This window comes from Staurois parvus, unplaced genomic scaffold (genome assembly GCF_062004578.1).
Source record: "Staurois parvus isolate SC_StPar_1 unplaced genomic scaffold, SC_StPar_1.0 ptg000011l, whole genome shotgun sequence".
In the NCBI taxonomy this organism is placed as follows: domain Eukaryota; kingdom Metazoa; phylum Chordata; class Amphibia; order Anura; family Ranidae; genus Staurois; species Staurois parvus.
In genome coordinates this window covers 29,936,441-29,963,526 of record NW_028317807.1, presented here as the reverse complement: position 1 = coordinate 29,963,526, position 27,086 = coordinate 29,936,441, and the positions used below count along the sequence as shown (strand labels likewise).

Here is a 27,086-nt window from a genome sequence, read left to right as displayed (position 1 = left end):
GTTTAATTTTTTGACATAGGGTGCAGGCAGATTACGGGCCTCACATAGCTGCTGCCAGGCCCCTAATCTGCCATAGGCCCCTATATACCGCCTCCTCATGCTGCTGCCAGGTCCAGAGTCTCTCATGGGTCCCTGTACGGCCTCCCATTGCTGCTGTCTCCATCGCCACACTCTGCTGCCATGTGCCACTTTCAGGTCTCTTCACACTGCTGGTGTGTTTAATTTTTTGACATAGGGTGCAGGCAGATTACGGGCCTCACATAGCTGCTGCCAGGCCCCTAATCTGCCATGGGCCCCTATATACCACCTCCTCCTGCTGCTGCCAGGTCCAGAGTCTCTCATGGGTCCCTGTACGGCCTCCCATTGCTGCTGTCTCCATCGCCACACTCTGCTGCCATGTGCCACTTTCAGGTCTCTTCACACTGCTGGTGTGTTAAATTTTTTGACATAGGGTGCTGCAAGATAACGGGCCTCACATAGCTGCTGCCAGGCCCCTAATCAGCCATGGGCCCCTATACCGCCTCCTCCTGCTGCTGCCAGGTCCAGAGTCTCTCATGCCATGTGCCACTTTCAGGTCTCTTCACACTGCTGGTGTGTTTAATTTTTTGACATAGGGTGCAGGCAGATTACGGGCCTCACATAGCTGCTGCCAGGCCCCTAATCTGCCATAGGCCCCTATATACCGCCTCCTCATGCTGCTGCCAGGTCCAGAGTCTCTCATGGGTCCCTGTACGGCCTCCCATTGCTGCTGTCTCCATCGCCACACTCTGCTGCCATGTGCCACTTTCAGGTCTCTTCACACTGCTGGTGTGTTTAATTTTTTGACATAGGGTGCAGGCAGATTACGGGCCTCACATAGCTGCTGCCAGGCCCCTAATCTGCCATGGGCCCCTATATACCACCTCCTCCTGCTGCTGCCAGGTCCAGAGTCTCTCATGGGTCCCTGTACGGCCTCCCATTGCTGCTGTCTCCATCGCCACACTCTGCTGCCATGTGCCACTTTCAGGTCTCTTCACACTGCTGGTGTGTTAAATTTTTTGACATAGGGTGCTGCAAGATAACGGGCCTCACATAGCTGCTGCCAGGCCCCTAATCAGCCATGGGCCCCTATACCGCCTCCTCCTGCTGCTGCCAGGTCCAGAGTCTCTCATGCCATGTGCCACTTTCAGGTCTCTTCACACTGCTGGTGTGTTTAATTTTTTGACATAGGGTGCAGGCAGATTACGGGCCTCACATAGCTGCTGCCAGGCCCCTAATCTGCCATAGGCCCCTATATACCGCCTCCTCATGCTGCTGCCAGGTCCAGAGTCTCTCATGGGTCCCTGTACGGCCTCCCATTGCTGCTTTCTCCATCGCCACACTCTGCTGCCATGTGCCACTTTCAGGTCTCTTCACACTGCTGGTGTGTTAAATTTTTTGACATAGGGTGCAGGCAGATTACGGGCCTCACATAGCTGCTGCCAGGCCCCTAATCTGCCATGGGCCCCTATATACCGCCTCCTCATGCTGCTGCCAAGTCCAGAGTCTGTCATGGTCCCTGTACGGCCTCCCATTGCTGCTGTCTCCATCGCCACACTCTGCTGCCATGTGCCACTTTCAGGTCTCTTCACACTGCTGGTGTGTTAAATTTTTTGACATAGGGTGCAGGCAGATTACGGGCCTCACATAGCTGCTGCCAGGCCCCTAATCTGCCATGGGCCCCTATATACCGCCTCCTCATGCTGCTGCCAAGTCCAGAGTCTGTCATGGTCCCTGTACGGCCTCCCATTGCTGCTGTCTCCATCGCCACACTCTGCTGCCATGTGCCACTTTCAGGTCTCTTCACACTGCTGGTGTGTTAAATTTTTTGACATAGGGTGCAGGCAGATTACGGGCCTCACATAGCTGCTGCCAGGCCCCTAATCTGCCATGGGCCCCTATATACCGCCTCCTCATGCTGCTGCCAAGTCCAGAGTCTGTCATGGTCCCTGTACGGCCTCCCATTGCTGCTGTCTCCATCGCCACACTCTGCTGCCATGTGCCACTTTCAGGTCTCTTCACACTGCTGGTGTGTTAAATTTTTTGACATAGGGTGCAGGCAGATTACAGGCCTCACATAGCTGCTGCCAGGCCCCTAATCTGCCATAGGCCCCTATATACCGCCTCCTCATGCTGCTGCCAGGTCCAGAGTCTCTCATGGGTCCCTGTACGGCCTCCCATTGCTGCTGTCTCCATCGCCACACTCTGCTGCCATGTGCCACTTTCAGGTCTCTTCACACTGCTGGTGTGTTAAATTTTTTGACATAGGGTGCAGGCAGATTACGGGCCTCACATAGCTGCTGCCAGGCCCCTAATCTGCCATGGGCCCCTATATACCGCCTCCTCATGCTGCTGCCAAGTCCAGAGTCTGTCATGGTCCCTGTACGGCCTCCCATTGCTGCTGTCTCCATCGCCACACTCTGCTGCCATGTGCCACTTTCAGGTCTCTTCACACTGCTGGTGTGTTAAATTTTTTGACATAGGGTGCAGGCAGATTACGGGCCTCACATAGCTGCTGCCAGGCCCCTAATCTGCCATAGGCCCCTATATACCGCCTCCTCATGCTGCTGCCAAGTCCAGAGTCTGTCATGGTCCCTGTACGGCCTCCCATTGCTGCTGTCTCCATCGCCACACTCTGCTGCCATGTGCCACTTTCAGGTCTCTTCACACTGCTGGTGTGTTAAATTTTTTGACATAGGGTGCAGGCAGATTACGGGCCTCACATAGCTGCTGCCAGGCCCCTAATCTGCCATGGGCCCCTATATACCACCTCCTCCTGCTGCTGCCAGGTCCAGAGTCTCTCATGGGTCCCTGTACGGCCTCCCATTGCTGCTGTCTCCATCGCCACACTCTGCTGCCATGTGCCACTTTCAGGTCTCTTCACACTGCTGGTGTGTTTAATTTTTTGACATAGGGTGCAGGCAGATTACGGGCCTCACATAGCTGCTGCCAGGCCCCTAATCTGCCATGGGCCCCTATATACCACCTCCTCCTGCTGCTGCCAGGTCCATAGTCTCTCATGGGTCCCTGTACGGCCTCCCATTGCTGCTGTCTCCATCGCCACACTCTGCTGCCATGTGCCACTTTCAGGTCTCTTCACACTGCTGGTGTGTTAAATTTTTTGACATAGGGTGCTGCAAGATAACGGGCCTCACATAGCTGCTGCCAGGCCCCTAATCAGCCATGGGCCCCTATACCGCCTCCTCCTGCTGCTGCCAGGTCCAGAGTCTCTCATGCCATGTGCCACTTTCAGGTCTCTTCACACTGCTGGTGTGTTTAATTTTTTGACATAGGGTGCAGGCAGATTACGGGCCTCACATAGCTGCTGCCAGGCCCCTAATCTGCCATAGGCCCCTATATACCGCCTCCTCATGCTGCTGCCAGGTCCAGAGTCTCTCATGGGTCCCTGTACGGCCTCCCATTGCTGCTGTCTCCATCGCCACACTCTGCTGCCATGTGCCACTTTCAGGTCTCTTCACACTGCTGGTGTGTTAAATTTTTTGACATAGGGTGCAGGCAGATTACGGGCCTCACATAGCTGCTGCCAGGCCCCTAATCTGCCATAGGCCCCTATATACCGCCTCCTCATGCTGCTGCCAAGTCCAGAGTCTGTCATGGTCCCTGTACGGCCTCCCATTGCTGCTGTCTCCATCGCCACACTCTGCTGCCATGTGCCACTTTCAGGTCTCTTCACACTGCTGGTGTGTTAAATTTTTTGACATAGGGTGCAGGCAGATTACGGGCCTCACATAGCTGCTGCCAGGCCCCTAATCTGCCATGGGCCCCTATATACCACCTCCTCCTGCTGCTGCCAGGTCCAGAGTCTCTCATGGGTCCCTGTACGGCCTCCCATTGCTGCTGTCTCCATCGCCACACTCTGCTGCCATGTGCCACTTTCAGGTCTCTTCACACTGCTGGTGTGTTAAATTTTTTGACATAGGGTGCAGGCAGATTACGGGCCTCACATAGCTGCTGCCAGGCCCCTAATCTGCCATGGGCCCCTATATACCGCCTCCTCATGCTGCTGCCAAGTCCAGAGTCTGTCATGGTCCCTGTACGGCCTCCCATTGCTGCTGTCTCCATCGCCACACTCTGCTGCCATGTGCCACTTTCAGGTCTCTTCACACTGCTGGTGTGTTAAATTTTTTGACATAGGGTGCAGGCAGATTACGGGCCTCACATAGCTGCTGCCAGGCCCCTAATCTGCCATAGGCCCCTATATACCGCCTCCTCATGCTGCTGCCAAGTCCAGAGTCTGTCATGGTCCCTGTACGGCCTCCCATTGCTGCTGTCTCCATCGCCACACTCTGCTGCCATGTGCCACTTTCAGGTCTCTTCACACTGCTGGTGTGTTAAATTTTTTGACATAGGGTGCAGGCAGATTACGGGCCTCACATAGCTGCTGCCAGGCCCCTAATCTGCCATGGGCCCCTATATACCACCTCCTCCTGCTGCTGCCAGGTCCAGAGTCTCTCATGGGTCCCTGTACGGCCTCCCATTGCTGCTGTCTCCATCGCCACACTCTGCCATGTGCCACTTTCAGGTCTCCTCACACTGCTGGTGTGTTGAATTTTTTGACATAGGGTGCTGGCAGATTACGGGCCTCCTATAGCTGCTGCCAGGCCCCTAATCTGCCATGGGCCCCTATATACCGCCTCCTCATGCTGCTGCCAAGTTCAGAGTCTGTCATGGGTCCCTGTACGGCCTCCCATTGCTGCTGTCTCCATCGCCACACTCTGCCATGTGCCACTTTCAGGTCTCCTCACACTGCTGGTGTGTTGAATTTTTTGACATAGGGTGCTGGCAGATTACGGGCCTCCTATAGCTGCTGCCAGGCCCCTAATCTGCCATAAGCCCCTATATACCGCCTCCTCATGCTGCTGCCAAGTCCAGAGTCTGTCATGGGTCCCTGTACGGCCTCCCATTGCTGCTGTCTCCATCGCCACACTCTGCCATGTGCCACTTTCAGGTCTCCTCACACACTGCTGGTGTGTTGAATTTTTTGACATAGGGTGCTGGCAGATTACGGGCCTCCTATAGCTGCTGCCAGGCCCCTAATCTGCCGTAGGCCCCTATATACCGCCTCCTCATGCTGCTGCCAGGTCCAGAGTCTCTCATGGGTCCCTGTACGGCCTCCCATTGCTGCTGTCTCCATCGCCACACTCTGCCATGTGCCACTTTCAGGTCTCCTCACACTGCTGGTGTGTTCCATTTTTTGTCATAGGGTGCTGGCAGATTATGGGCCTCCCATAACTGCTGCCAGGCCCCTAATCTGCCATGGGCCCCTATACCGACTCCTCATGCTGTGACGTTGCAACAAGGTGGAATTCAACCCTACATATGTTAGACCGCCTTTACGAACAGCAAAAGGCCATCACAGATTTCCTGATGTTAAAAGCAGATAAAGGTACTCCCTGTGTAACTTAGATGTCAGCCATTGGCAGCTCATGCGTGACACCTGCGCTTGCTCAGGCCCTTTGAGGAGGCCACGCTATTCGTGAGTCGGCAGGACTATGGGATGAACGACGTCATTCCTCTGTTGCACGTCCTGGAACAAATGCTGTTAACAATGGCTGGTCAGGGTGCGGTAGACGTGGCGCACAGATCTCAACGCCACATGGCCCCTGTGGGGGCAGGACTGGAAGAAGAGGAGGAGGTAGAGGAGGACATTGGTGCTCAGGAATTATTGAGTGAAATGGGTGGTTTTTCCACTCAGCGGACAGGAGTGGAGGAGCAGGAGCATCTGGTAGAGGAGGAGGAAGAGGAGACAGAGGACCTAGACGCACCGTGGCAGTATGCTGTGGAGATGGAGGCAGGGAGTCCCTCGCATTCCTTGGCACAAATGGCCCATAGCATGCTCGGTTGCTTGCGTAGCGACAGCCGAATAATAACCATCAGACAGAGGGATGACTTTTGGCTGTCCACCTTGTTGGACCCTCGCTACCGTTCAAAAATGGTGGCCTTTTTCACACCTGCTGAGAGGGAGGCCAAAATAACGTACTATAAAAAACACCTATGTAGTCAGCTGGTCTCTGCCTGTCTGCGCCAACGTCCATCCTCAGACACTGTGGGCCCTGTGCGCTCGTGTTCCGCTGCCATGGCAGCAGGGGAGGGGTGGGGTGGTAGGAGCAGTGGCAGCTCCACCAGCAGCGGCTGCCTCAGTCTGCAGTCGATGATGAGTAGCTTTCTTCACCAGCGCAGTGAGGAAACTACTAACCAGCCGCAGCAGCAGCAGCAGCATCAGGTGGACCTGGAGCAGGACCTCAAACAACAGGCTTAGGCCTACTTGGACAGCACCCTGCCAACCGAGGTAGACAATCCCCTTGACTACTGGGCAACGAAACTTGACCTTTGGCCCCAACTAGCTGAATTTGCCCTTGAAAGGCTGTCATGCCCGGCCAGTAGCGTGGCATCGGAGCGCGTGTTTAGTGCGGCAGGAGGTATTGCAACTCCGCGGAGGACACGACTGTCCACCCAAAGTGTGGAGAGACTCACGTTTGTGAAAATGAATCAGGCGTGGATTAGTCTGGATTTCAAACCACCAGTTCCTGACACAACTGACTAAATCCGCCATGAATCATGCCCCAAACATGTGCCACTTTCAGGTCTCCTCACACTGCTGGTGTGTTCCATTTTTTGTCATAGGGTGCTGGCAGATTACGGGCCTCCCATAGCTGCTGCCAGGCCCCTAATCTGCCATGGGCCCCTATACCGCCTCCTCATGCTGCTGCCAAGTCCAGAGTCTCTCATGGGTCCCTGTACGGCCTCCCATTGCTGCTGCCTCCATCGCCACACTCTGCCATGTGCCACTTTCAGGTCTCCTCACACTGCTGGTGTGTTCCATTTTTTGTCATAGGGTGCTGGCAGATTACGGGCCTCCCATAGCTGCTGCCAGGCCCCTAATCTGCCATGGGCCCCTATACCGCCTCCTCATGCTGCTGCCAGGTCCAGAGTCTCTCATGGGTCCCTGTACGGCCTCCCATTGCTGCTGTCTCCATCGCCACACTCTGCCATGTGCCACTTTCAGGTCTCCTCACACTGCTGGTGGGTTCCATTTTTTGTCATAGGGTGCTGGCAGATTACGGGCCTCCCATAGCTGCTGCCAGGCCCGTAATCTGCCATGGGCCCCCGTACCGACTCCTCATGCTGCTGCCAGGCCCGTAATCTGTCATGGGCCACTGTTGTCGCTTGTTGGCATATTCCGCTCGTTCAGATGCTCCTTCTCCTGCTACTCCTCTTCACGGATTCCGTCAGCAGTCTTTCTTGGAATCCGTTTCCAAGAGACAACAGTTTGCGAGCACGCACCCGACGGTGCAGAAGCTGAACGTCCTCCTGTCCAAGTTGCTGCTGCCAGGCTCGTAATCTGTCATGCGCCCCTGTACCGCCTCCTCATGCTGCTGCCAGGTCCAGAGTGTGTCATGGGCCCCCGTACCGACTCCTCATGCTGCTGCCAGGCCCGTAATCTGTCATGGGCCCCTGTACCGCCTCCCCATGCTGCTGCCAGGTCCAGAGTGTGTCATGGGTCCCTGTACGGCCTCCCATTGCTGCTGCCAGGCCCGTAATCTGCCATGGGCCCCTGTACCGACTCCTCATGCTGCTGCCAGGCCCGTAATCTGTCATGGGCCCCTGTACCGCCTCCTCATGCTGCTGCCAGGTCCAGAGTGTGTCATGGGTCCCTGTACGGCCTCCCATTGCTGCTGTCTCTATCGCCACACTCTGCCATGTGCCACTTTCAGGTCTCCTCACACTGCTGGTGGTTTCCATTTTTGTCATAGGGTGCTGTATGGCCTCCCATTGCTGCTGCCTCCACCGCCACACTGTGGCTCCACACTCTGGTTTTGGCCCCGTGACTGCCCAAATGAGTGAAGTGTGCGGTGATTCTAAGATCGACGGCACTCATCTGCATGTCATACTGACTGACAGTATTATTTCTCTTCCCCAGCAGACTCCAAGGGCATTTAAATTAAAGGTACAGTGTTCTGCACTAATATTAAGTCTCTCTGAAGCCTAGAAACACCCTTTTTTAAGTTAAATTCACAGCGAATTTATTCGACTCGAATCGAATATTGTCCACGAATTCGCCGAATCAGTCGAATCGAATTTTTCATTTCTTCGCTCATCTCTAGTGTTCTTATCAGCCGGAATTTAGAAGTGTGTGTGTGTGTGTTGGGGAATCGGTGTTTATGGGGCTAGTCTGTGCTTGGGGGGGGGGGGGAATCAGTGTATGTGGGGATAGTCTGTGCTTGGGGGGGGAATCAGTGTATATGGGGCTAGTCTGTGCTTGGGGGGGATCAGTATATATGGGGCTAGTCTGTGCTTGGGGGGGGGGAAATCAGTGTATATGGGGCTAGTCTGTGCTTGGGGGGGGGAAACAGTGTATATGGGGCTAGTCTGTGCTTGGGTGGGGGGAACCAGTGTATATGGGGCTAGTCTGTGCTTGGGGGGAGGGGGGAATCAATGTATATGGGGCTAGTCTGCGCTTGGGGGGGGGAATCAGTGTATATGGGGATAGTCTGTGCTTGGGGGGGAATCAGTGTACATGGGGCTAGTCTGTGCTTGGGGGGGATCAGTATATATGGGGCTAGTCTGTGCTTGGGGGGGGGAAATCAGTGTATATGGGGCTAGTCTGTGCTTGGGGGGGGGGAACCAGTGTATATGGGGCTAGTCTGTGCTTGGGTGGGGAGAATCAGTGTATATGGGGCTAGTCTGTGCTTGGGGGGAGGGGGGAATCAATGTATATGGGGCTAGTCTGTGCTTGGGGGGGGAATCAGTGTATATGGGGATAGTCTGTGCTTGGGGGGGAATCAGTGTACATGGGGCTAGTCTGTGCTTGGGGGGGAATCAGTGTATATGGGGCTAGTCTGTGCTTGGGGGGGGATCAGTATATATGGGGCTAGTCTGTGCTTGGGGGGGGAATCAGAGTATATGGGGCTAGTCTGTGCTGGGGGGGGGGAACCAGTGTATATAGGGCTAGTCTGTGCTTGGGTGGGGGGAATCAGTGTATATGGGGCTAGTCTGTGCTTGGGGGGAGGGGGGAATCAATGTATATGGGGCTAGTCTGTGCTTGGGGGGGATCAGTGTATATGGGGCTAGTCTGTGCTTGGGGGGGGATCAGTGTATATGGGGCTAGTCTGTGCTTGGGGGGGGAATCAGTGTATATGGGGCTAGTCTGTGCTTGGGGGGGGGGGAATCAGTGTATATGGGGCTAGTCTGTGCTTGGGGGGGATCAGTGTATATGGGGCTAGTCTGTGCTTGGGGTGGGGGGATCAGTGTATATGGGGCTAGTCTGTTCTTGGGGGGGGAATCAGTGTATATGGGGCTAGTCTGTGCTGGGGGGGAATCAGTGTGTATGGGTACTAGTCTGTGCTTGGGGGGGGGGGAATCAGTGTATATGGGGCTAGTCTGTGCTTGGGGGGGAGAATCAGTGTATATGGGGCTAGTCTGTGCTTGGGGGGGAGAATCAGTGTATATGGGGCTAGTCTGTGCTTGGGGGGGGGGAGAATCAGTGTATATGGGGCTAGTCTGTGCTTGGGGGGGGGGGAGAATCAGTGTATATGGGGTTAGTCTGTGCTTGGGGGGGGGGGAATCAGTGTATATGGGGCTAGTCTGTGCTTTGGAGGGGGGGATCAGTGTATATGGGGCTAGTCAGTGCTTGGGGGGGGGAATCAGTGTATATGGGGCTAGTCTGTGCTTGGGGGGGGGGAATCAGTGTATATGGGGCTAGTCTGTGCTTTGGAGGGGGGGGATCAGTGTATATGGGGCTAGTCAGTGCTTGGGGGGGGGAATCAGTGTATATGGGGCTAGTCTGTGCTTGGGGGGGGGGGGGATCAGTGTATATGGGGCTAGTCTGTGCTTGGGGGGGGAATCAGTGTATATGGGGTCAGTCTGTGGGGGGATCAGTGTATATGTGGGCAGTCTGTGGGGGATCAGTGTATATGGGGGCAGTCTGTAGGGGGAATCAGTGTATATGGGGTCAGTCTGTGGGGGATCAGTGTATATGGGGGCAGTCTGTAGGGGGGTCAATCAGTGTATATGGAGGCAGTCTGTAAGGGGGGGAATCAGTGTATATGGGGCAGTCTCTGTGGGGGAGGGGAGATCACTCTGGGGGGTTCAGTCTGTGAGTTGGAGGGAATTTACATCCCGCCATACCCTGCATACACCCATCTACCCCCTGCAGAGACCTGACAGCACCCAACACTCTCCGTTACACCCATCACACCCCAACATATCCTGCCAGCATATCTCATAGATCCCACCCTGCTATACTCTGCACACACCAATCACATCAACCCTCCTGCACCTCTCACCACCCGTCACACTCCACAATTCCTGCTTACACCCATCACACCCTTCGTACAGCTATGGCTCCCCCATCACCCCCCATAATACACTGTGTACACCGATTCTTTGTCACCACCTTTTACACCCTGATTCCTGTCACCATGCAACCTCTCTCTCACTGGGAAAGGGGCGGGGGCGTTGCCTAGGGCAGCACAAAAACTAAATACACCACTGAATATTTGCCTTCCCCTTTAACTGGGGTTCTTGTATACCTCAGCAACTATCACCACTCCAGCCACCAGATGATTTACAACCCAAATCCATCCACCATAATGCTTCAGACAAGGACATCGGCAAGCTCAGAAAAAGAAAGAATATATAGTCCTCTCTGCTTCCAATTTGATCATTTGTTCACATCAGTGCCAGAACCCCAGTTAAAGGGGAAGCGCATATGACCTAATATAGGTTGGGTCTACTCTTAACTTCTGCACTCCTGGGCATACCCACACCATATGAAAAAATATACCTGCTTCAGAGCTGCATTTAGTGCAAAGAAGGTCCATAAAGGCATATATTTTTGACAAATGGCTGTTAACACCCACAGAGCGGCTGTACCAAGTGTGACAGTGGATGCCAGGTAGTGAGTGGCACCTGACCAGACAAGACCATAAAGGGACCTCTAGTTTTCTGAGATTGGTATTTCTAAATTCGCAGTCTGATTGTGTATCTGGTGAGTGCACAATCTTATCACATGATATCACATCACCACAATACCAGATCAGATCACTGGATTTTGAAGATCATCACAATCTTTCATGCACCTTAACTGTGGACTATTGTTTGGTTAATACGTCTGGCACTTTGCACTTTATTGGTCACCATTAAGTGACACAGTTATCACTTTGCATTTCACTTTATCTAGATACAAGCACTTTGTCACTGGATTTTCATGCTCATCTATGATGCGTTTTTTATGTTGTGTATATGCAATTATTATTTATGAAACTGACACATTTTCATATCACCAAGTCACTTTATTTTAGTGTGCTTCTGTTATTTGATATAAGTGCAAATATTTGCCTTTATATTTATTTATATTGATATTTTAGCGCTACACCCTGCTTTTATTATTAACAATTATTGTCACTGCTGTGTATCTGTTAAAGTGCAGCACATTTCTGTGGTGTCAGGAAAGCGATTGGTAGTCGGTAAAAAAATCCTAACTTGCATTTGTGGTCAGTGTTGAATCCTCCTTTACATTGGTGGTCCACGTAGAAACCCCCCCTTAATTTGATGGTCAGTGTAAATTCCCCCTTATATTGGTGGCCAGTCTAGAAATGTATTGGTTGTTAGTAAAAAATCCCCTATTACATTGATTGTCAGTGTAAATTGTTCATTAAATTAGTCGTCAGTGCAAATTCCCCCATTACATTGGAGGTCGGTGTAAATTTCCCTTTGCATTGGTGGTAAGTGCAGAATTGCTCTTACACTGGTGGTCAGTGTAAATCCTCTCTTACATTGGTGGTTGATGTAGAAATGTCACTTCCCATCCCCATCTAGCACTGGCACTGATCCCATCCAGCCCAAGCACTGCCATTGATCCCCTCCCCCCAAGTACTGCCACTGGTCCCATTCCCCCCAGTACCGCCACTCATCCCATCCCCACAGCACTGCCAGTTATCCCATCCTCCCACCACTGCCACTGATCCCTTTTCCCCCCACCTCTTCCACTGATCCCAAACAACCCCCCCCCCCAGCACTGTCACTGATCACAATCTACCTCCAGCACTGCCACTGATTCCAGGACTCCGTGATTCTCTGGGGGTTTTCTGTCTATTAGTGGGTACCATTGCCTTCCAAGTCCATTGTGTGCAGGCAATGAGGAAATTATGTGCTGTAACCTTCAGCAACCAATCAGTGAGACATGATTAAGTGCTGTAAACTCTAGCGACCAATCAGTGAGCTGTAATGCTGTGTTGTAACCTCTAGCAATCAATAAGTAAGTGGTAATGATGCACAGTAACCAATAGCAACCAATCAGTGAGCAGTAATAATGTGCTGTAACCTCTAGCAATCAGTGAGCTGTAATAATGTGCAGTAACTTCTAGAAATCAATAAGTGAACAGTAGTGATCCACTGTAATCTCTAGCAACCAATCATTGAGTGGGGAGGATGTACAGTAACCTCTAGCAACCAATGGGTGAGTAATGATGTTCAGGAACCTCTAGCAACCAATCAGCAAGCAGAAATCATGTGCTGTAACTTCTAGAAACTAATCAATGAGCCGTAATGTGTGCTGTAACCTTTGCCAACCAGTCAGTGAGCTGCAATGATATGCTATAACCTCCAGCAACCAATTGCAATTGCTGCCTAATCTGCTAAATAAACAGATTTTGAGTCTAGCTGCTATTTATTGATTGTCTCAGAGCAGGTCGAGAGTGAAATTGCATGGAGCCCATGAAAATGTTTGCCCAGGGTCCAATCAATATTAAAGACGGTCCTGGACTCCATACCTGGTAACAACCTCTGCTTGTCTTGTCAGTACTTTGTACCCTTTTTTCTTGGATGGAAAATGTCTTCCTTGGTTCACATCTTAAAGAAAAAGGTAAAAGGTAAAGCACAATCAATTCAACTCTGGGCATAAAAAAAAGACATTTGAATGCAGCTTTGTGTTCAGTAATACCTCCTTAAAGTATATTTTTAATCATGCAGTGTAAGTACCTCAAATTTGATCTGGTTTTAGCCCCTTGCAGTCTATTGTACAGCAGACCTCAGGGTGGAGGAATGAAAAGCAGCACAAGCAGCATGCAGATAGAAGACAGACTATTAAAGGAGAAAAAAGAAAAAAATGCATTCTCAGAAGCCTAGCTGTTAGGCAGTTTTTTTCCATTGTGAAACATATTTTCCAACCCTTTCTGCTTGTAGCGCAAAAAATAAAAAACCGCACAGGTGATCAAATACCACCAAAAGAAAGCTCTATTTGTGGGGAAAAAGGTCATCAATTTCATTTATGTACAGCGTTGCACAACTGTGAAATTGTCAGTTAAAATAACACAGTGCCATATCGCAAAAAATGGCCTGGTCTGGAAGGGGGTTAAATCCTTTGGAGGGCAAGTGGTTAAAAAAAAACACTGGAGGAACAAGCTCAGGATTGGTTTTATGGTTCAGTGCCCATGGCAATATACCTTGGAGCCTCAACACACTTATATCATTATTCTGACTTTTTGATAAAGAATTGAAAAAAAAACCACTGCATACAATACTTTTTTTTTGTCTATAGATTGCACAGATAATACAATATATCTTACATACTGTAGTTAATCTGGTTGAAAAAGGACACAAGTCTATTCATTTCAACCAACATGCAACCATCTTGCAGGCAAATATTGCCAAAACAATGCCTACTTTATCCAATTATATAAAAAACAGACTGCAAACGTGCCTCATCCCTCATCTATCAAATAAAGAACCATAAAAACCAAATGGGACTTTACAGGTACAGAAAGTGGACAACATCGTATTGTTGTATAAAACAAATGTATTTTCCAAAATTTAATAAAGCATGTCCTTGATGGTATATGGACTATAAAATGTGTAGTGTGCATAGAGCAGAGACCATGATTGTGACTAACTTGCATTGTTCGTTCCAAATAAATGAAAATGAGGGGTAAAAGGAGAGGTTCATGAGCTCACTGAGGAGGCAGAAAAACACAGTAAAGAAACAATTTAATGAAAAACAGTTTACAGAGCCATTAAGTAGTGAATGTGTATAAATTATTGTTGGAAAACAAGGATATTGTTTAGTGTCACATTAAAAAAATGTGTGCATTACTTTGTTATAATAAATAATGACAATTATTTCCAAATAAACAGGTTCATACTGGAGATTTGAAAATTGCTCTGGTCCATAAGAGGTATACAGATACAAGCACTCAAGTGGTTAAAATAGTTTTTTTCTATGAAAGGGTTTGGTGTTTCAGGAGTAGAAGCTGGTTGAAGTTATGTGCTTGCAGTACAGAAACCCTTCACATCAGAGGACAGTCACAAAAAAGAAATGACCAGTTTTGTTAACATCAATATGTAAGCTGTCAGTATAACAAATGGACTGGTACTATGGTGAGTGACTAGTGAGCTTTTCAGATATAGAATGCCACCAGCATTTTTTTGTCAGAGTGCAAAAGTCAACAAATGTGTTCTCTGCTGACAAACACAACAAACGGCAGGCACAAAGTCTTCTCTGTTGGCAGTTTGGCAAATTGGCTGGTACTCTGGTAATAAGAGTCTCAGATGCAGCATGCCACCGTCATTTTTGCTAAGCACTTTACAGTATGTATGACATAGATAAGACTTTGTCTGAGAGTGCAGCTTAGCAACCAGGCATTCTCTTACTTTTCATACTGGATGGTTGCTGATTTGTTCATCTGTGCCATATCTCTGTTAACAGCAACCACTAATTTTCTACCCAACCCTTCTACCTCTCCACAACAAAACAGCAGCCATTTCTACAATCTGATGCCAAGGTATCGAGGTAGTGCCCATCCACTTATGCCTTGATTACTGGCTGCTGCAGGCATGGGTCATGGGGAGTCAATCCTTCCACTTTGATCATGCAGGTTTAATCATATTAGTTACTCTTCTGAACCTTAAATGTGGATGCTGGTCTTTTTCTAAGAATAGGGAAAGGCAGGACATTGCCAAGTTAAAGTGTATGTATAGCAAAACATTTTTGCTTGTTTTGCATAAAATATGGAAGAATTAAAAACCACTTTTTAATAGTTTTTGCTTTCTGTGTGCCCTTTAAGTATAGTAGCTTCACCCTCTCTTTTTGATCTGGTGACCAATGTCCCCAAGCCAGATGGTGATGGGAGGCCCAAAATGTTACAGATATCTCCAGAACAGGAAGAAGGGTACAGCTTCCAATGGGTACAGCTGTTCCAGTGATAACTGGCTAATAGGGGACTTCTCACCTTAGGAATTTCCTCTTATTTCTCATTGCATCCCTAGACAGAAAGCAGAGCTACCGTAAATATTCCCAAAGAAACACAGACAGCAAAAAATATACTAACAGGGTACATACAGTCTTTTTCTTGTTCAATGTATTGACTGAGTTGCAAATAACAATAGCATGAAGGCACTTGGGTGGCAGGATGTACAGAAAATATTACAAAGGTACATTCGTGTGTGCATACAAGTCAGCATAATAAAGTGGGATTATGAGTTGTATTAAATCTAGTTTCCTGGTTTATCCATGAAGAATAAGAAGGCATCCCAGGGTGCCATGGCACCCTGGTTGTAACAGGCTGTGCAGTACACTTGATTTTACAATCTTAGGAAACCAGAATTACTACGACTCATATCCCACTTTATTATACTGACTTGTATGCGCATGCGTATGTACCTTTGTAATATTTTGTGTACATCCTGTCACCCAAGTGCCTAGGCAAAATGCCTAAACATTACCTCAAATTGCCCAAAATTGTCCACAAGCCAGCAAAAGCTACACTTTTTTGCAGCATTATGCAGCATTACAACCAGCTAAGCCAATGATGTCATCGGTTGATAAGGAGCACTATGGGTGCCTCCCTCCATCAGGATTGGGGTCACTTTAGATGAGTGAGGGAGAAGAGAAAAGCCGGAATACTAGTCAGTACCAGTGTGCAAAGATGTATTTTCTTTGGAAGAATAAACCATCTCTAATGTTGGGAGCCCTATGTGTGTGAATGTTGTTGAGCTATGTAAAACTATATGTTTAGTTGGTTTTTTTTTTTACATTTTAGAATGGGGTGTATAATTTTAAAGGGTGACGTGATTGAAAAAAGGTTGAAAAAAAAGTTGAATTAGCATACACCAGTACCAAATGCCATGTCAGATTTCTATTGCTACGAAGAAATATTTCTGTGAAGAAGAGCATGCAATCCATGTTAGACATTACTGTTGTACAGTACTGCTACCAGGGAAGACATACACCCATTTTTCAGAATGGGTGTATGCCCATCAAAATTTAAGGATCCCTCAAGCAGTCCTAAAAGAACCCACATTAAGAATCTGAGGTGAAACTGAATTCAAAAAGGTTATTCAGGACCATGTTTTAGAAGATCCTGAAGCTCTAAAGGAAAATGTTGTGTGAAAATGTGTCCCAAAGTTTTCAAAAGACCCCCTCCCCCAACTGCTAGAGTTGGTCCCTATTACAATTCTGCTTTTCATCTAAGTGTTTACGGAAATCACAGGTAAGTAAAATCTTTGCTTTATATCAGTTCCAGTAGTAATACAAAGAGGAAACTAGCCTAGAGTGGCAAGGGGTTAACAATGATTTTGGAGCTCTGCTGAGAATTTACATTGAGTACTAGCATTTGAAGTATAATAAAGGTCAAACCTTTTTTCAGCTTTAGGTAAAGTTGTGGTGGGTTAGAACCCCAATGAGGTTTTTATTGTTGTCTATGTTCTCGCTAGGGAGATGCACTCTCTATTTGTTCTGGTCTCCATTGTCCTTGGGACAGAAAGTGACGTGAAATCCAAAATTTTGAATTCTCACCAGAACAGGAATGGGGGGGGGGGGGGAATCATAATTTTAATAAACTATGTTCTACTTTGTCCAAAATTTGTAAAAATATTTTGGCTTTTGATATTTTTTTTAAAAACTGGCTAAAAATACTGTTTCACCGCTCTGCTCTGAACAAATATTTATTAGGCAGAAAATGTGAACTTCACCAAACATTTATGGTTGTGAATCAATTACCATAATTTAAAATTCACTTAAACACTTACTGAAGGTGAATCTTCAAGGGGCATGTATGTAAAATTCACTTGCTTTATAAATACACCCTTGATACTGTCCTGGCATGATTTAAATGTCGACTGTGTGAAAATGTTAGTGATTTTTGTGTTTTTCTTTCCTTTCTTTTTAGCGCATCCCCTTGTACTCATTATAATATATCTTCTTGCTAATAAGTTCATTAGCTGAGCCCAACAACAGAAACAAAACATAACCTCAGCCATTTATTAGTGAGAGGGCACAGCACAGGTATCATAGTGTAAGGATCAAAGCAGGGGCTGAATCAGTATGAGGAATTTGCAGGTAACCTGAAGGGTATCTCACATAGACTTCGTCTGCAAACAGAAGAGTCAGGAAAAAAAAGAACTGAAAATATTAAGGTAACATATACGGTACATATATTTAACAAATGTATTACTTAAATTTATTATTAAAGCAGCAGAAACACCAATGGTTAAAACTGGGCTGTTGCTGCCCCAGCCTAAAAGTGTAAGAGATTGGTTATATCAACATAGTTGTAATGGGCTTAATTTACTAAGGCTTATGAGTGTGTGTCAGCACATCCATAATGCATCAGCAAGCAAATTGCATTCTCATATTTACAATGTGCCTGACCTGACATACATGCTGGCTACATACATAAAGAGGATAATATTATGGCAAGATGTGGCCTCATCCCAAATAATACTAACTACAAACAACAGACTTGTGGCTGATACTTTAGGCTGAATTCACATCTGAGCATTGCATTATTAAGAGTTTTTTTGGGCATTTTGTTGCACATGTGTATGCACATTTTTGAGTGATTTTGCACTGTTTTGTACAACCTTTTTTAAAGAGTTTTTGAGTGTTATTTTAATAGCCAGTAGAAAAATTAGCATCTGTTTCATCATTTGTTGATTCTTTTCAATTTTCGGGGGGCTATTTCTTCAGATTTTCTTTATTATTTTTTCTTTATTAATTTTGTTTTGTTTTTTCATTTTTTGTTAGGGTTAGGGGATGGGTTTCAAGTTACGGGTAGCGTAGGGTTTGGGTTAGAGGTTAGGGTTAGAGTTAGGGATAGGGGTTAGAGTTAAAATGAGGGGATAATTTATGTATTAGGAGTTATGTATTAAATATAAATAAATTTTACATTTATTATTTAATAACTTTGTTTTTATTTTATTTTTGTTAGAGTTAGGGGTTAGAGGTTAGGGTTACAGGTTAATTAATTGATTTATTAATTTTATTTAGTTCTTTTTGATTAGGGTTAGGGGTTACTTTATTTTATGTATTTATTTGTATTTATTTATTGTTGGGGTCAGGGGTTAATTTATCTTAATTAATGTACAAAAATAAAGATATATATATATATATATATATATATATATATATATATATATATATATATATATATATAAGTAACCCATAACCCCTGACCCTACCCAAAATAAATACATAAAAATTAAGTAAATATATATATATATATATATATATATATTTTATGACTATTATTATTATTTATTTTATGACGATTAATATTTTGTTAATTTAATATGTGTTAATGTAATATTTTGTAATTATTGCATTTGAGCAGAAAACGCACATAATCAAAGAAAAAAAAAAAGGTTTGCTGTATAAAATTTTTGTGTAATTTTATCATTTTGTTAGTAATTGTTTCATTTTTCAAGGTGCTTATAAAGTCTCACCCACAGGTCTGTTTTTTGGAGATACAACAATATACAGTACATACACTGTATTTACTAACAAGTGTGGTTTGTTATGGAGCATATGTTCCAAAGTCCAAATATACAGAATCTAAGCTATGACTTTGCTAAAATAAAAATGTGATTTTTCTTTAATGTTTTTGGGTCCATCCAATATTGGGAATTTTACATATGCTAGTCATGTGGGAACAAAACCTCAAAAGTGCATACTGATATAATTGTAAAAGTGATATTAAAGCTTTTTTTTTAAATAAGGAAGTTGATTACACTTACCTGTCTGTGCAACCATATTTCACAGAGTGGTCCCTTACCTCTTCTTTAGCGGCTCTCCACTAGCACTCTCCACCCCTTCTTCTTCTGAGTGACCCCATAGCAAGCCATGTGCTAAGGAGGCACACATGTGGGTGTACTCCTGACCTGGGCTGTGTGAATCCAGAGACACACACAGAGCACCCTGTCCATTCCTCCGCTCCCTTGTCACAGGATTTGACTGAAAGCAGCAGGAGCCAATTTGTGGGCGGGAATACCTCTTTTCACATACGCGTTCTTTAATGCCCGGGACCAGACGTTGCCACGTTCATGTGACCCAACATTAAGACAGCATCCCGTACTCAGAAGCGAGCCATACCCCGGATGCAGCTGTACCGCACTTGAGGCTCCATACTGTGAACCATTATGACACACACCTTGCCTCCTGGAATGTAGCATTAAGAAGGGAACACAGCTGAGCTTCTGCCTTGTTCCATCAGTGTAGCTTTACTGTCACCTTGCTCCCACTGATAGAGTACAGATCCCATTGTGGAACAAGCATAGACCTCCTGCATGCATGACTCAACTTCATAACTCCTTCTGTACCACATGGGTTTGGTCCTGGTTTCTGGGGCTACTGACTGCTAGGGAGGGATTTGGCGAACTGATCCCCTTATTAAACAGTGAACCCGTCACCCCTGCCGGTACTGTCCTTTCACTGTCTGGCTGCCATATCATTCGCTTTTGTATTGGTTGCTCTTAGTAAATACATGTCTTCCTCTTTACCCCTTGCATGTGTAACAGGCCCTGTTCTTCTGGATATGCCTTGCACCACCACGCACCCCTTTGTATTATTTTCAGATCAGGTATGAAACACGTAATAAACTTTACTGGACATCTTGACAGGACAATCCAGAAAAATAAAGAACATACTGCAAAATTATCTCCCTAACTGGAGGCTGCCTTCCCCAAGCTAAGTGTCCTTAAAGGATAAGTTCACCTTTGGGAACATGTTATGTGCTCCACCCGTTTTTAGGGTGGAACATGTAACATGTTTTCATAGCCGCAGTCACCGCCCACCCCCCCCCCCTCCCTCAAACAGATAATACGGGGTGAAGTCTCCCCTTACTATCTGTCAAATTTGAAAACAGTGCAGCCTTGCGGGGCTCCGCCCTCATGGCCGCATCATTCATTCATGGACTTCCGTGAATGAATGAACTGCAAGTCCCAACAGCCTTAGTGGGTGTGGGTTTGTAGTTTTCAATGAACTACAGCAGCGCTGTGGAACGCTGTGGTAGTTCATTGAAGCTTCCTGTCAGAATATCTAATTGCTTGTACATCTCATACAGCAAGCAGATATTCTGACAGGTCTGCAAGAGACCTGCATGGCATGTATTATTTTTGTCTTAAAGGTGTAGCTCCCATTAAGGGTGCTCCGTGGGTTGCTGTGGATTTTCTTTACTATCTCTGGTGTCACTTCCCATCCAGGCCATGGCTAAGCGTGCCCAAGCAAAGCCTTCCCCCTTTTTATAGCAACACAGCATGGAGGGTAGTGCCCAGGAAAGCCTGGGAAAATGCTGCACCAAGTTTTAACCCTTTCCCCACAAGGGCAGCCTGATGCATTAACTAGCTCAATACACAACACTAACAACCTGTAAGCACCTGCCTACAAATGGCTTCCGCTGCTGCCTGAGCCTCTTTTGAGTGTCAGGGAATTCCAGTAAGATGGCTGACACTTAGATATGCGCATAGCAGCACTCATAGAAATGTGCATAGATGCATTGCTAATATTAATAAGCATAGAAAGAGGTGCTAAAAGAGGTATGGACTGCAGACAGAGAGATATCATATTATCCTCTGTACAAATCATTAGTAAGACCTCATCTGGAGTATGCAGTTCAGTTTTGGGCACCAATTCGCAAAAAGAACATTGGGGAACTAGAGAAAGTACAGAGAAGGGCAACCAAACTGATAAGAGGCATGGAGGAGCTCAGCTATGAGGAAAGATTAGAGAAACTGAATTTATTCTCTCTTGAGAAGAGCAGATTAAGGGGGGGATATGATCACCATGTATAAATACATCAGTGGTTCATATAGTAAACTCGTTGTAGTTATTCACCCTGAGGTCATACCAGAGGACAAGGGGCACGCTTTTCGTCTGGAGGAAAAGAGATTTAATCTCCAAATACGGAAAGGTTTATTCACAGTAAGTGCTGTGAAAATGTGGAATAGACTCCCCCAAGAATTGGTTCTGGCCAGCTCAGTATGTTGCTTTAAAAAAGTCCTGGATTCTTTCCTAGATACATATAATAAAACTGGATACTAACATGTATAGGTAAAGTTGATCCAGGGAATATCTGATTCTCTCTGGGGATCAGGAAGGAATGTTTCCCCTGCAGCAGAAAATTGGATCATGTTTTGGTAGGTTTTTTGCCTTCTTCTGGATCAACTAGGTATAGGATTATATTTTTTATCTTCCCTTTTATGGTTGAACTAGATGGACTTGTGTCTTTTTTCAGCCAGACTAACTATGTAACTCATGCATGGAAATGTTGCAAGTTTCTGACCTGGCTCTGTTCCTGACTTTGGCTCTGCTCATGATTTGGTATCTTGCTGCCCGCCTGTTGATGACCCTAGCTATTCCTGTGACTACGCTCCTGTCTCTGATCCTGGCTTCCCGTTCTGTTTGAGTGCCTGCTTGGCTGTCTGCTGTACAAGCTCTGTGCACCACTGAGTGTTCCTGTCTCAAGTCTTCCTGTCTCAAGTCTGCTGGGGTCTCTAGCAACCCACTTATCCTGAACCTATAGTGCAAGCGGAGTGCCCCTTTAACCAAGGCTGGACTACTGAGCACGGCTACCATTCCTGAATCAATGGTCTGCCAGTCTCCTTGTGACCACATCTCCTGCTGCAAGGTCTCCTATCAACATCTGCTGGCACTCGTGTTCCTCTTGTACCTCGGTACTCTCTTTTCCACTTCCAATGGGGCCTGGGCTGGAGATACAAGTAAGGCTGACCTTGTAATTTCAGTCTCCTATCAGGTACGTAACAGTGAGACAAGGAAGTGAAGACCTGCATTCAGGCACAGTGCTGGATCATTCAGAGGACACAAAGTAAGAGTTTCTAGGAAGGGGGTAGAAAATGTAGCTGAATGTTTTTACCTTAGTGCAGTTGAAATGCAGTTTGTGTGATGTTTTAAAATGAGGTTGGTGAAGTAGATTGGCGCAGATGTAGATAGCTTTATTTGTTTTGCGTTGTATGTTATTGTTAAGATTTTGAACTTTATTGGGTGATCAGAAACCAGTAAAGAGATTGGTAGAGAGGGGTGGTGGCCACTGGATGGTTGGCAAGTTGAGTAATTATGGCATTTTTGGTTGACTGAAGGGAATATCAAATTGTAGTAGTCGAGGTGAAAAATAACAAGAGTGAATCAGAAGCTTGGTGGTGTCATTTCTTAAGAATGGGTGAATTTTGGAAATTTTGCATGGGTTAGGGTGGCAGGATTTAGACAGTGAATAAAAATGTGATAGGGCTTTCTGTGTTGAGAGCATCACAGGACAAATATTCCTGCTGTAGCCATTACAAGAACACCAATACCTATTGTACATGCTGGTACCTCTGTAAAAGGTTTTCAATGATAAATTCCTATGCGTACACGACCGTTTTGCTCCAGCATTACAGTGCATGAGTATTTTTTATCTATCGCTTTTTTTGGCGCATTCACATTTTATTGCTTGGTGAACTGTTAACAGTTGTTTTTTTTTTCATTATCAGGTAAATCATTGACACGAGTATGCCTTAGTACACTTTATTAGAACAGAAGGCGCAAAAGCAGCAATATTGGATGTTAAATGCACACACCAATTTGGACTGCAGCATACACATTGAACATTAGTGTATGGTTCAGGGATCACGTTCGCTGTGTGTAAGCCCATTATGCAAGAGCACTAGATCTACTTATCCTCGCTCTTGTTCATTCCTTTTGCTAAATTAGGCAAATCGTTTAGGGACTTTACGATGTGCATCTATGTGTACCATTTGACACGTTCCTAATGGATTTGTACAGCACAAACACAACAGACCTAGCTGATGATGATGATGATGATAATGATGATGCCATACAGAGTTCACTTTAATTGTACAGTAAATGCAGTCACTGTGCAGTTGGTGCAATGCAGTAAAATAGCATTTTAGCTAGCATTGGACTGTATTCAGAAACGAGTGTATATAAAATGGGTAGGGTTCCATAGACGTACACTATAGCCTTCTGAACAATACCAGCTAGGTTTTTTTCAGCTGCTCTGAATGGATCTGTAAGTAACCTGACATGGGTGCCTAGAAAATGTACACAGACCCAGAGTTTTATATTTAATAAGTCACTGTAGCTATTTTACTATTTTATCATTAATAACTTTACTTACTTAATTAATACTTTAGATTGCGGCACATATTCCTTTAAAAAGCATCAATGGTATCAAGAGGTAGAATTAAAGTAGAATAAATCCCAACAAAGTTGCATATACTTTGCTAGAGCACTGTGTATTTTAAACTTTTATCTGTTTTTAAATAAAATGCTTGATTTCACCTTGTTTTACCCTTGGTTGCATCTTTGTTGCTGAACTCTTGCAGTCTTTGCAACCACTTTATGTCTACACAGTAATCGTGTACTCCAGTGATGATTTCAAGGCATTTCTCAGCTCAGATTTCCTATTAATGACCATAGTGGACCATGTCTGTAATGTGTTTTGAAATGGTTACTTGTAGTCTTTATCGGAAGCCCATGTGACTGTATGAAAATACAGAAGCACAATTAGGAGACAGGGACAGACCACTACTTTTCTATACCAGGAAGTGAATGAACAAAGATCCCCATGGTATGATCACTAAATACTCATTTAGCCCTTTACAGAGCCATTTTTGCATTTTTTGCACACATGTTTAAAAAATGATTTCAGGCCTGAAGATTGCACAAATCCCCAAACATTCGTATATTTTCTGAAAGCAGGCACCCTAGAGAATAAAATAGTGGTTGTTTAAATTTTGTTATGCCACCCGATATTACCGCAAAGGTCTAGGAAATGCAAAAATATAAAAGATGATAGATACCCAACATGCCAAACCTTAAATTTGTGTGTGCCTATGAAATGGCGACAAACTTCAGTACCCTATATTTTCTATAAGTGGCGCTGCAAAAGCCCCTATAGGTCATCAGTTTAGTGTTACAGAGAAGGTCTTGTGCTAGAATTATTGCTGCAGCAATAAGTAACGTGTATCGCAATGATTGTTTTCACGCATAGGCTCCCCAACATTTGAGGTTATGTTTGTACATGTGTATATGTGGGGGTGGGGGCCTCAAAAAAAAATTTTTTTTTGGGGGGGGGGGTGGTATGTGCTTGAGTGAAACTTTATTTTTTTTGCAATAAAAAAGAGACACAGAGCCTCCTATGTGATTGTTTTTAGGTGACAGGTGCTCTTTATTGAGAAGTGCAGGGTCTAAAGACCCTGCATGTCTCCTAGATGTGTCTCACTAGATGTATTGCAATGCAGATTGCATTGCAATGCATGTATCCCCAGCTACTTTAGCTGGGGAAAGTGACAGCCGTGACCCGGAAGTGACGTCATGCATGTCACCTTTCAAGTCAAGGGGGGGGAAGCAGACATTTGTCCACTCTCCTCTCTCCCCTCCCCCCTCAATCCCCCAGCACCCACCGGAGTCTGCAGATGGGCAAGTGGGGCCTGGATACATGATGGGAGCGTGCGACCGGGAGGAGGGGGCACTGGTACCAGGGGCTGTGAAACAATCGGGCGGCAGCTACTGCTTCCACCTGGCAGGCAGGAGTCTGACTGTCAGTTTTATACACAATCCCGGTGGCTGAAGCTACTGGATTGTGTATACAACCCCCTGATGTCAGGTCCGTACAACTTATGGATCTGGCAGCAAAAAGGGTTAATGACAGCTCAAATAGATAAAGCTAAAGTGCAGCACTCACAAAACAAAACTATTATCAGCCCAGTATGTGTATCTACAATAAAATGTCAATGCAAACAAAAGAACGCCACTGTGAATTATGGGTGAAATAAACTTAATATAAATCACCACATAATATTAAAAACAGTATGATCCTCACAATTAAATGTGGGCACCAAATAAAGGGCCCACAGACATGGGAGCATGGCTACCAATGATTTTTATGTATTTTTAATTTGCTGCTATTTTAATGTTACTGGCCCTTTAAGGCCTGAAGATACCTGTCACGTGGTCACATTGAGCTTCAGCGGGAAACACCTGCTTCTGGAAGATTCTATGGCAGGTGACCTCAACTATAAAAGGGCGCTGTCACCGGACCCTGATGAAGTTGGCCAGGATTAGCTCGGTGAGCTCCCCTCCCTTGGCTTAAGGGGTGACTTTGTTGACTGTATGATTTGTGTTATCTCCCTCAAGTCCTGTGACTGAACTGTTTTACACATTTTTTAAACTTTATGATTAATTTATTTAATAAAGATTTATTTTTTATACAATAACCAATAAAGGTGCCAAGGCCATTTAATACTGTTATAATTTATTGTCTTATTTATTGGTCTTACTTAATGTGTATGAATGTGTAGCCTATAATCCCATGAGAAGACATATGACACTTGGAAGTAATTAACTCGAATCCTGGATTTATGACGTCGCCACTTCACTCCACCATGATATCGGCAGCCACTCAGGAGAATGTGCATGCAAAAATGAGAATGCTCCACATTGTGCAAGATCAATGGTATCAAACATTTATTAAAAAAACAATGCTACTCAGATACATAATAACATAGACGGCGCTGTGCAAATCAAATTCCCCAGGGTAATGTGTAGTTCACTTCCAGATTCCGTAATACATGATGAAGTTACAACGGTGGGCTCTGCCCTGCATGTTTCATCAAAAATTATATCTTCCTGGGCTCATTTTTTATGAATTAGAGCTGCCCTGGTACTCGGTTGGAGCACACCATTACTGAAGGACCAGCGATTTGTTACATACAGTGGCTTATTCTAAGCACACCTCATGTTTTTGGTTTCAAATACAAGAAAAGGTCCTACACTTTGGAATGTTCTACCCTTTGCTTTTATACTATGTGGAGTGTTCTCATTTTTCCATGCACAATATCCTGAGTGGCTGCCGATATATATGGTGAGTGAAGTAGCAAAATCATATATCTAGGATTTGAGCTAATTATTTTCAAGTGTTATATGACTTCTCATTCTCAGGATCATACTGTTCAGGTAAATCTTTGATCTGGGCACTGGTGTGGGAGCACTGAGAGTGTTTTTTTTTCACCTGGAGGAGTTTTCTACACTGTTATGTGGAGATTTGTATGGAGATTATCTCACCTATAATTGATGGTGGTGTTTGTTTGCTTGGACATTTTATTATAGATACACATGCTGGGCTGATATTAGTTTTGTTTTTGTCTTGTTTTAGGAGTGCTATAATTAGTTTGAGTTGTTTGATCTTTCTATTTTTGTATCTAATGCTGTTGATTTATGTCTGTTACCTTTTTTATAGCAATATATATATATATATATATTCAATGAAAGAAAAAATACCTCAATAAATCACAAAGGAAGCAAAATTACTGAGACTGGGGCTGGGGCAAAGGATAGTTACCCACCAGTCTACAGCATAGAACAGTGCAACACAGTATAGCATGGTATCTCTCCCTACAAAATATTGCCAGCTCTCTTCAACATCTCATACACAAACTGACAATGCAACTGTTGTGAGCCCACATTTTAATAGTGAGGGGGCTAGGTTATCCATTCCTTCAGATTATGCACTGAATTGTGGGCTGTTCCTTATTCCTGGAAGTAAAACTGCAAAGTTTTGGGGCCAAAAGTTTGCGATTTTTGAATTGAACAAAAGCTTGGGATTTGCTGCAAACCCATGGTAGCTGTAAACTTGAACCTTATCCCTATTATGAACTTGGGCATCTTATTCCAACACCTTTTCAGAAGGCTTTCCAATAAACAATATTTAAAAGTGTGTTTGTAAAAATGTGTGCTCAGCCAAAAGAACATTAGTAAA

General features: G+C 45.5%; 1 protein-coding gene across 1 annotated transcript in view; it reads right to left on the bottom strand.

Annotated features, from left to right (window-relative positions):
• LOC149474147 (uncharacterized) overlaps positions 1-27,086 on the bottom strand; it is a 243,718-nt gene that overhangs the window by 73,159 nt on the left and 143,473 nt on the right. The window contains exon 7 of the mRNA XM_089672242.1: positions 12,813-12,891. Coding sequence (XP_089528368.1) covers positions 12,813-12,891 — 79 coding nt within the window. The remainder of the gene's footprint in view (positions 1-12,812; positions 12,892-27,086) is intronic.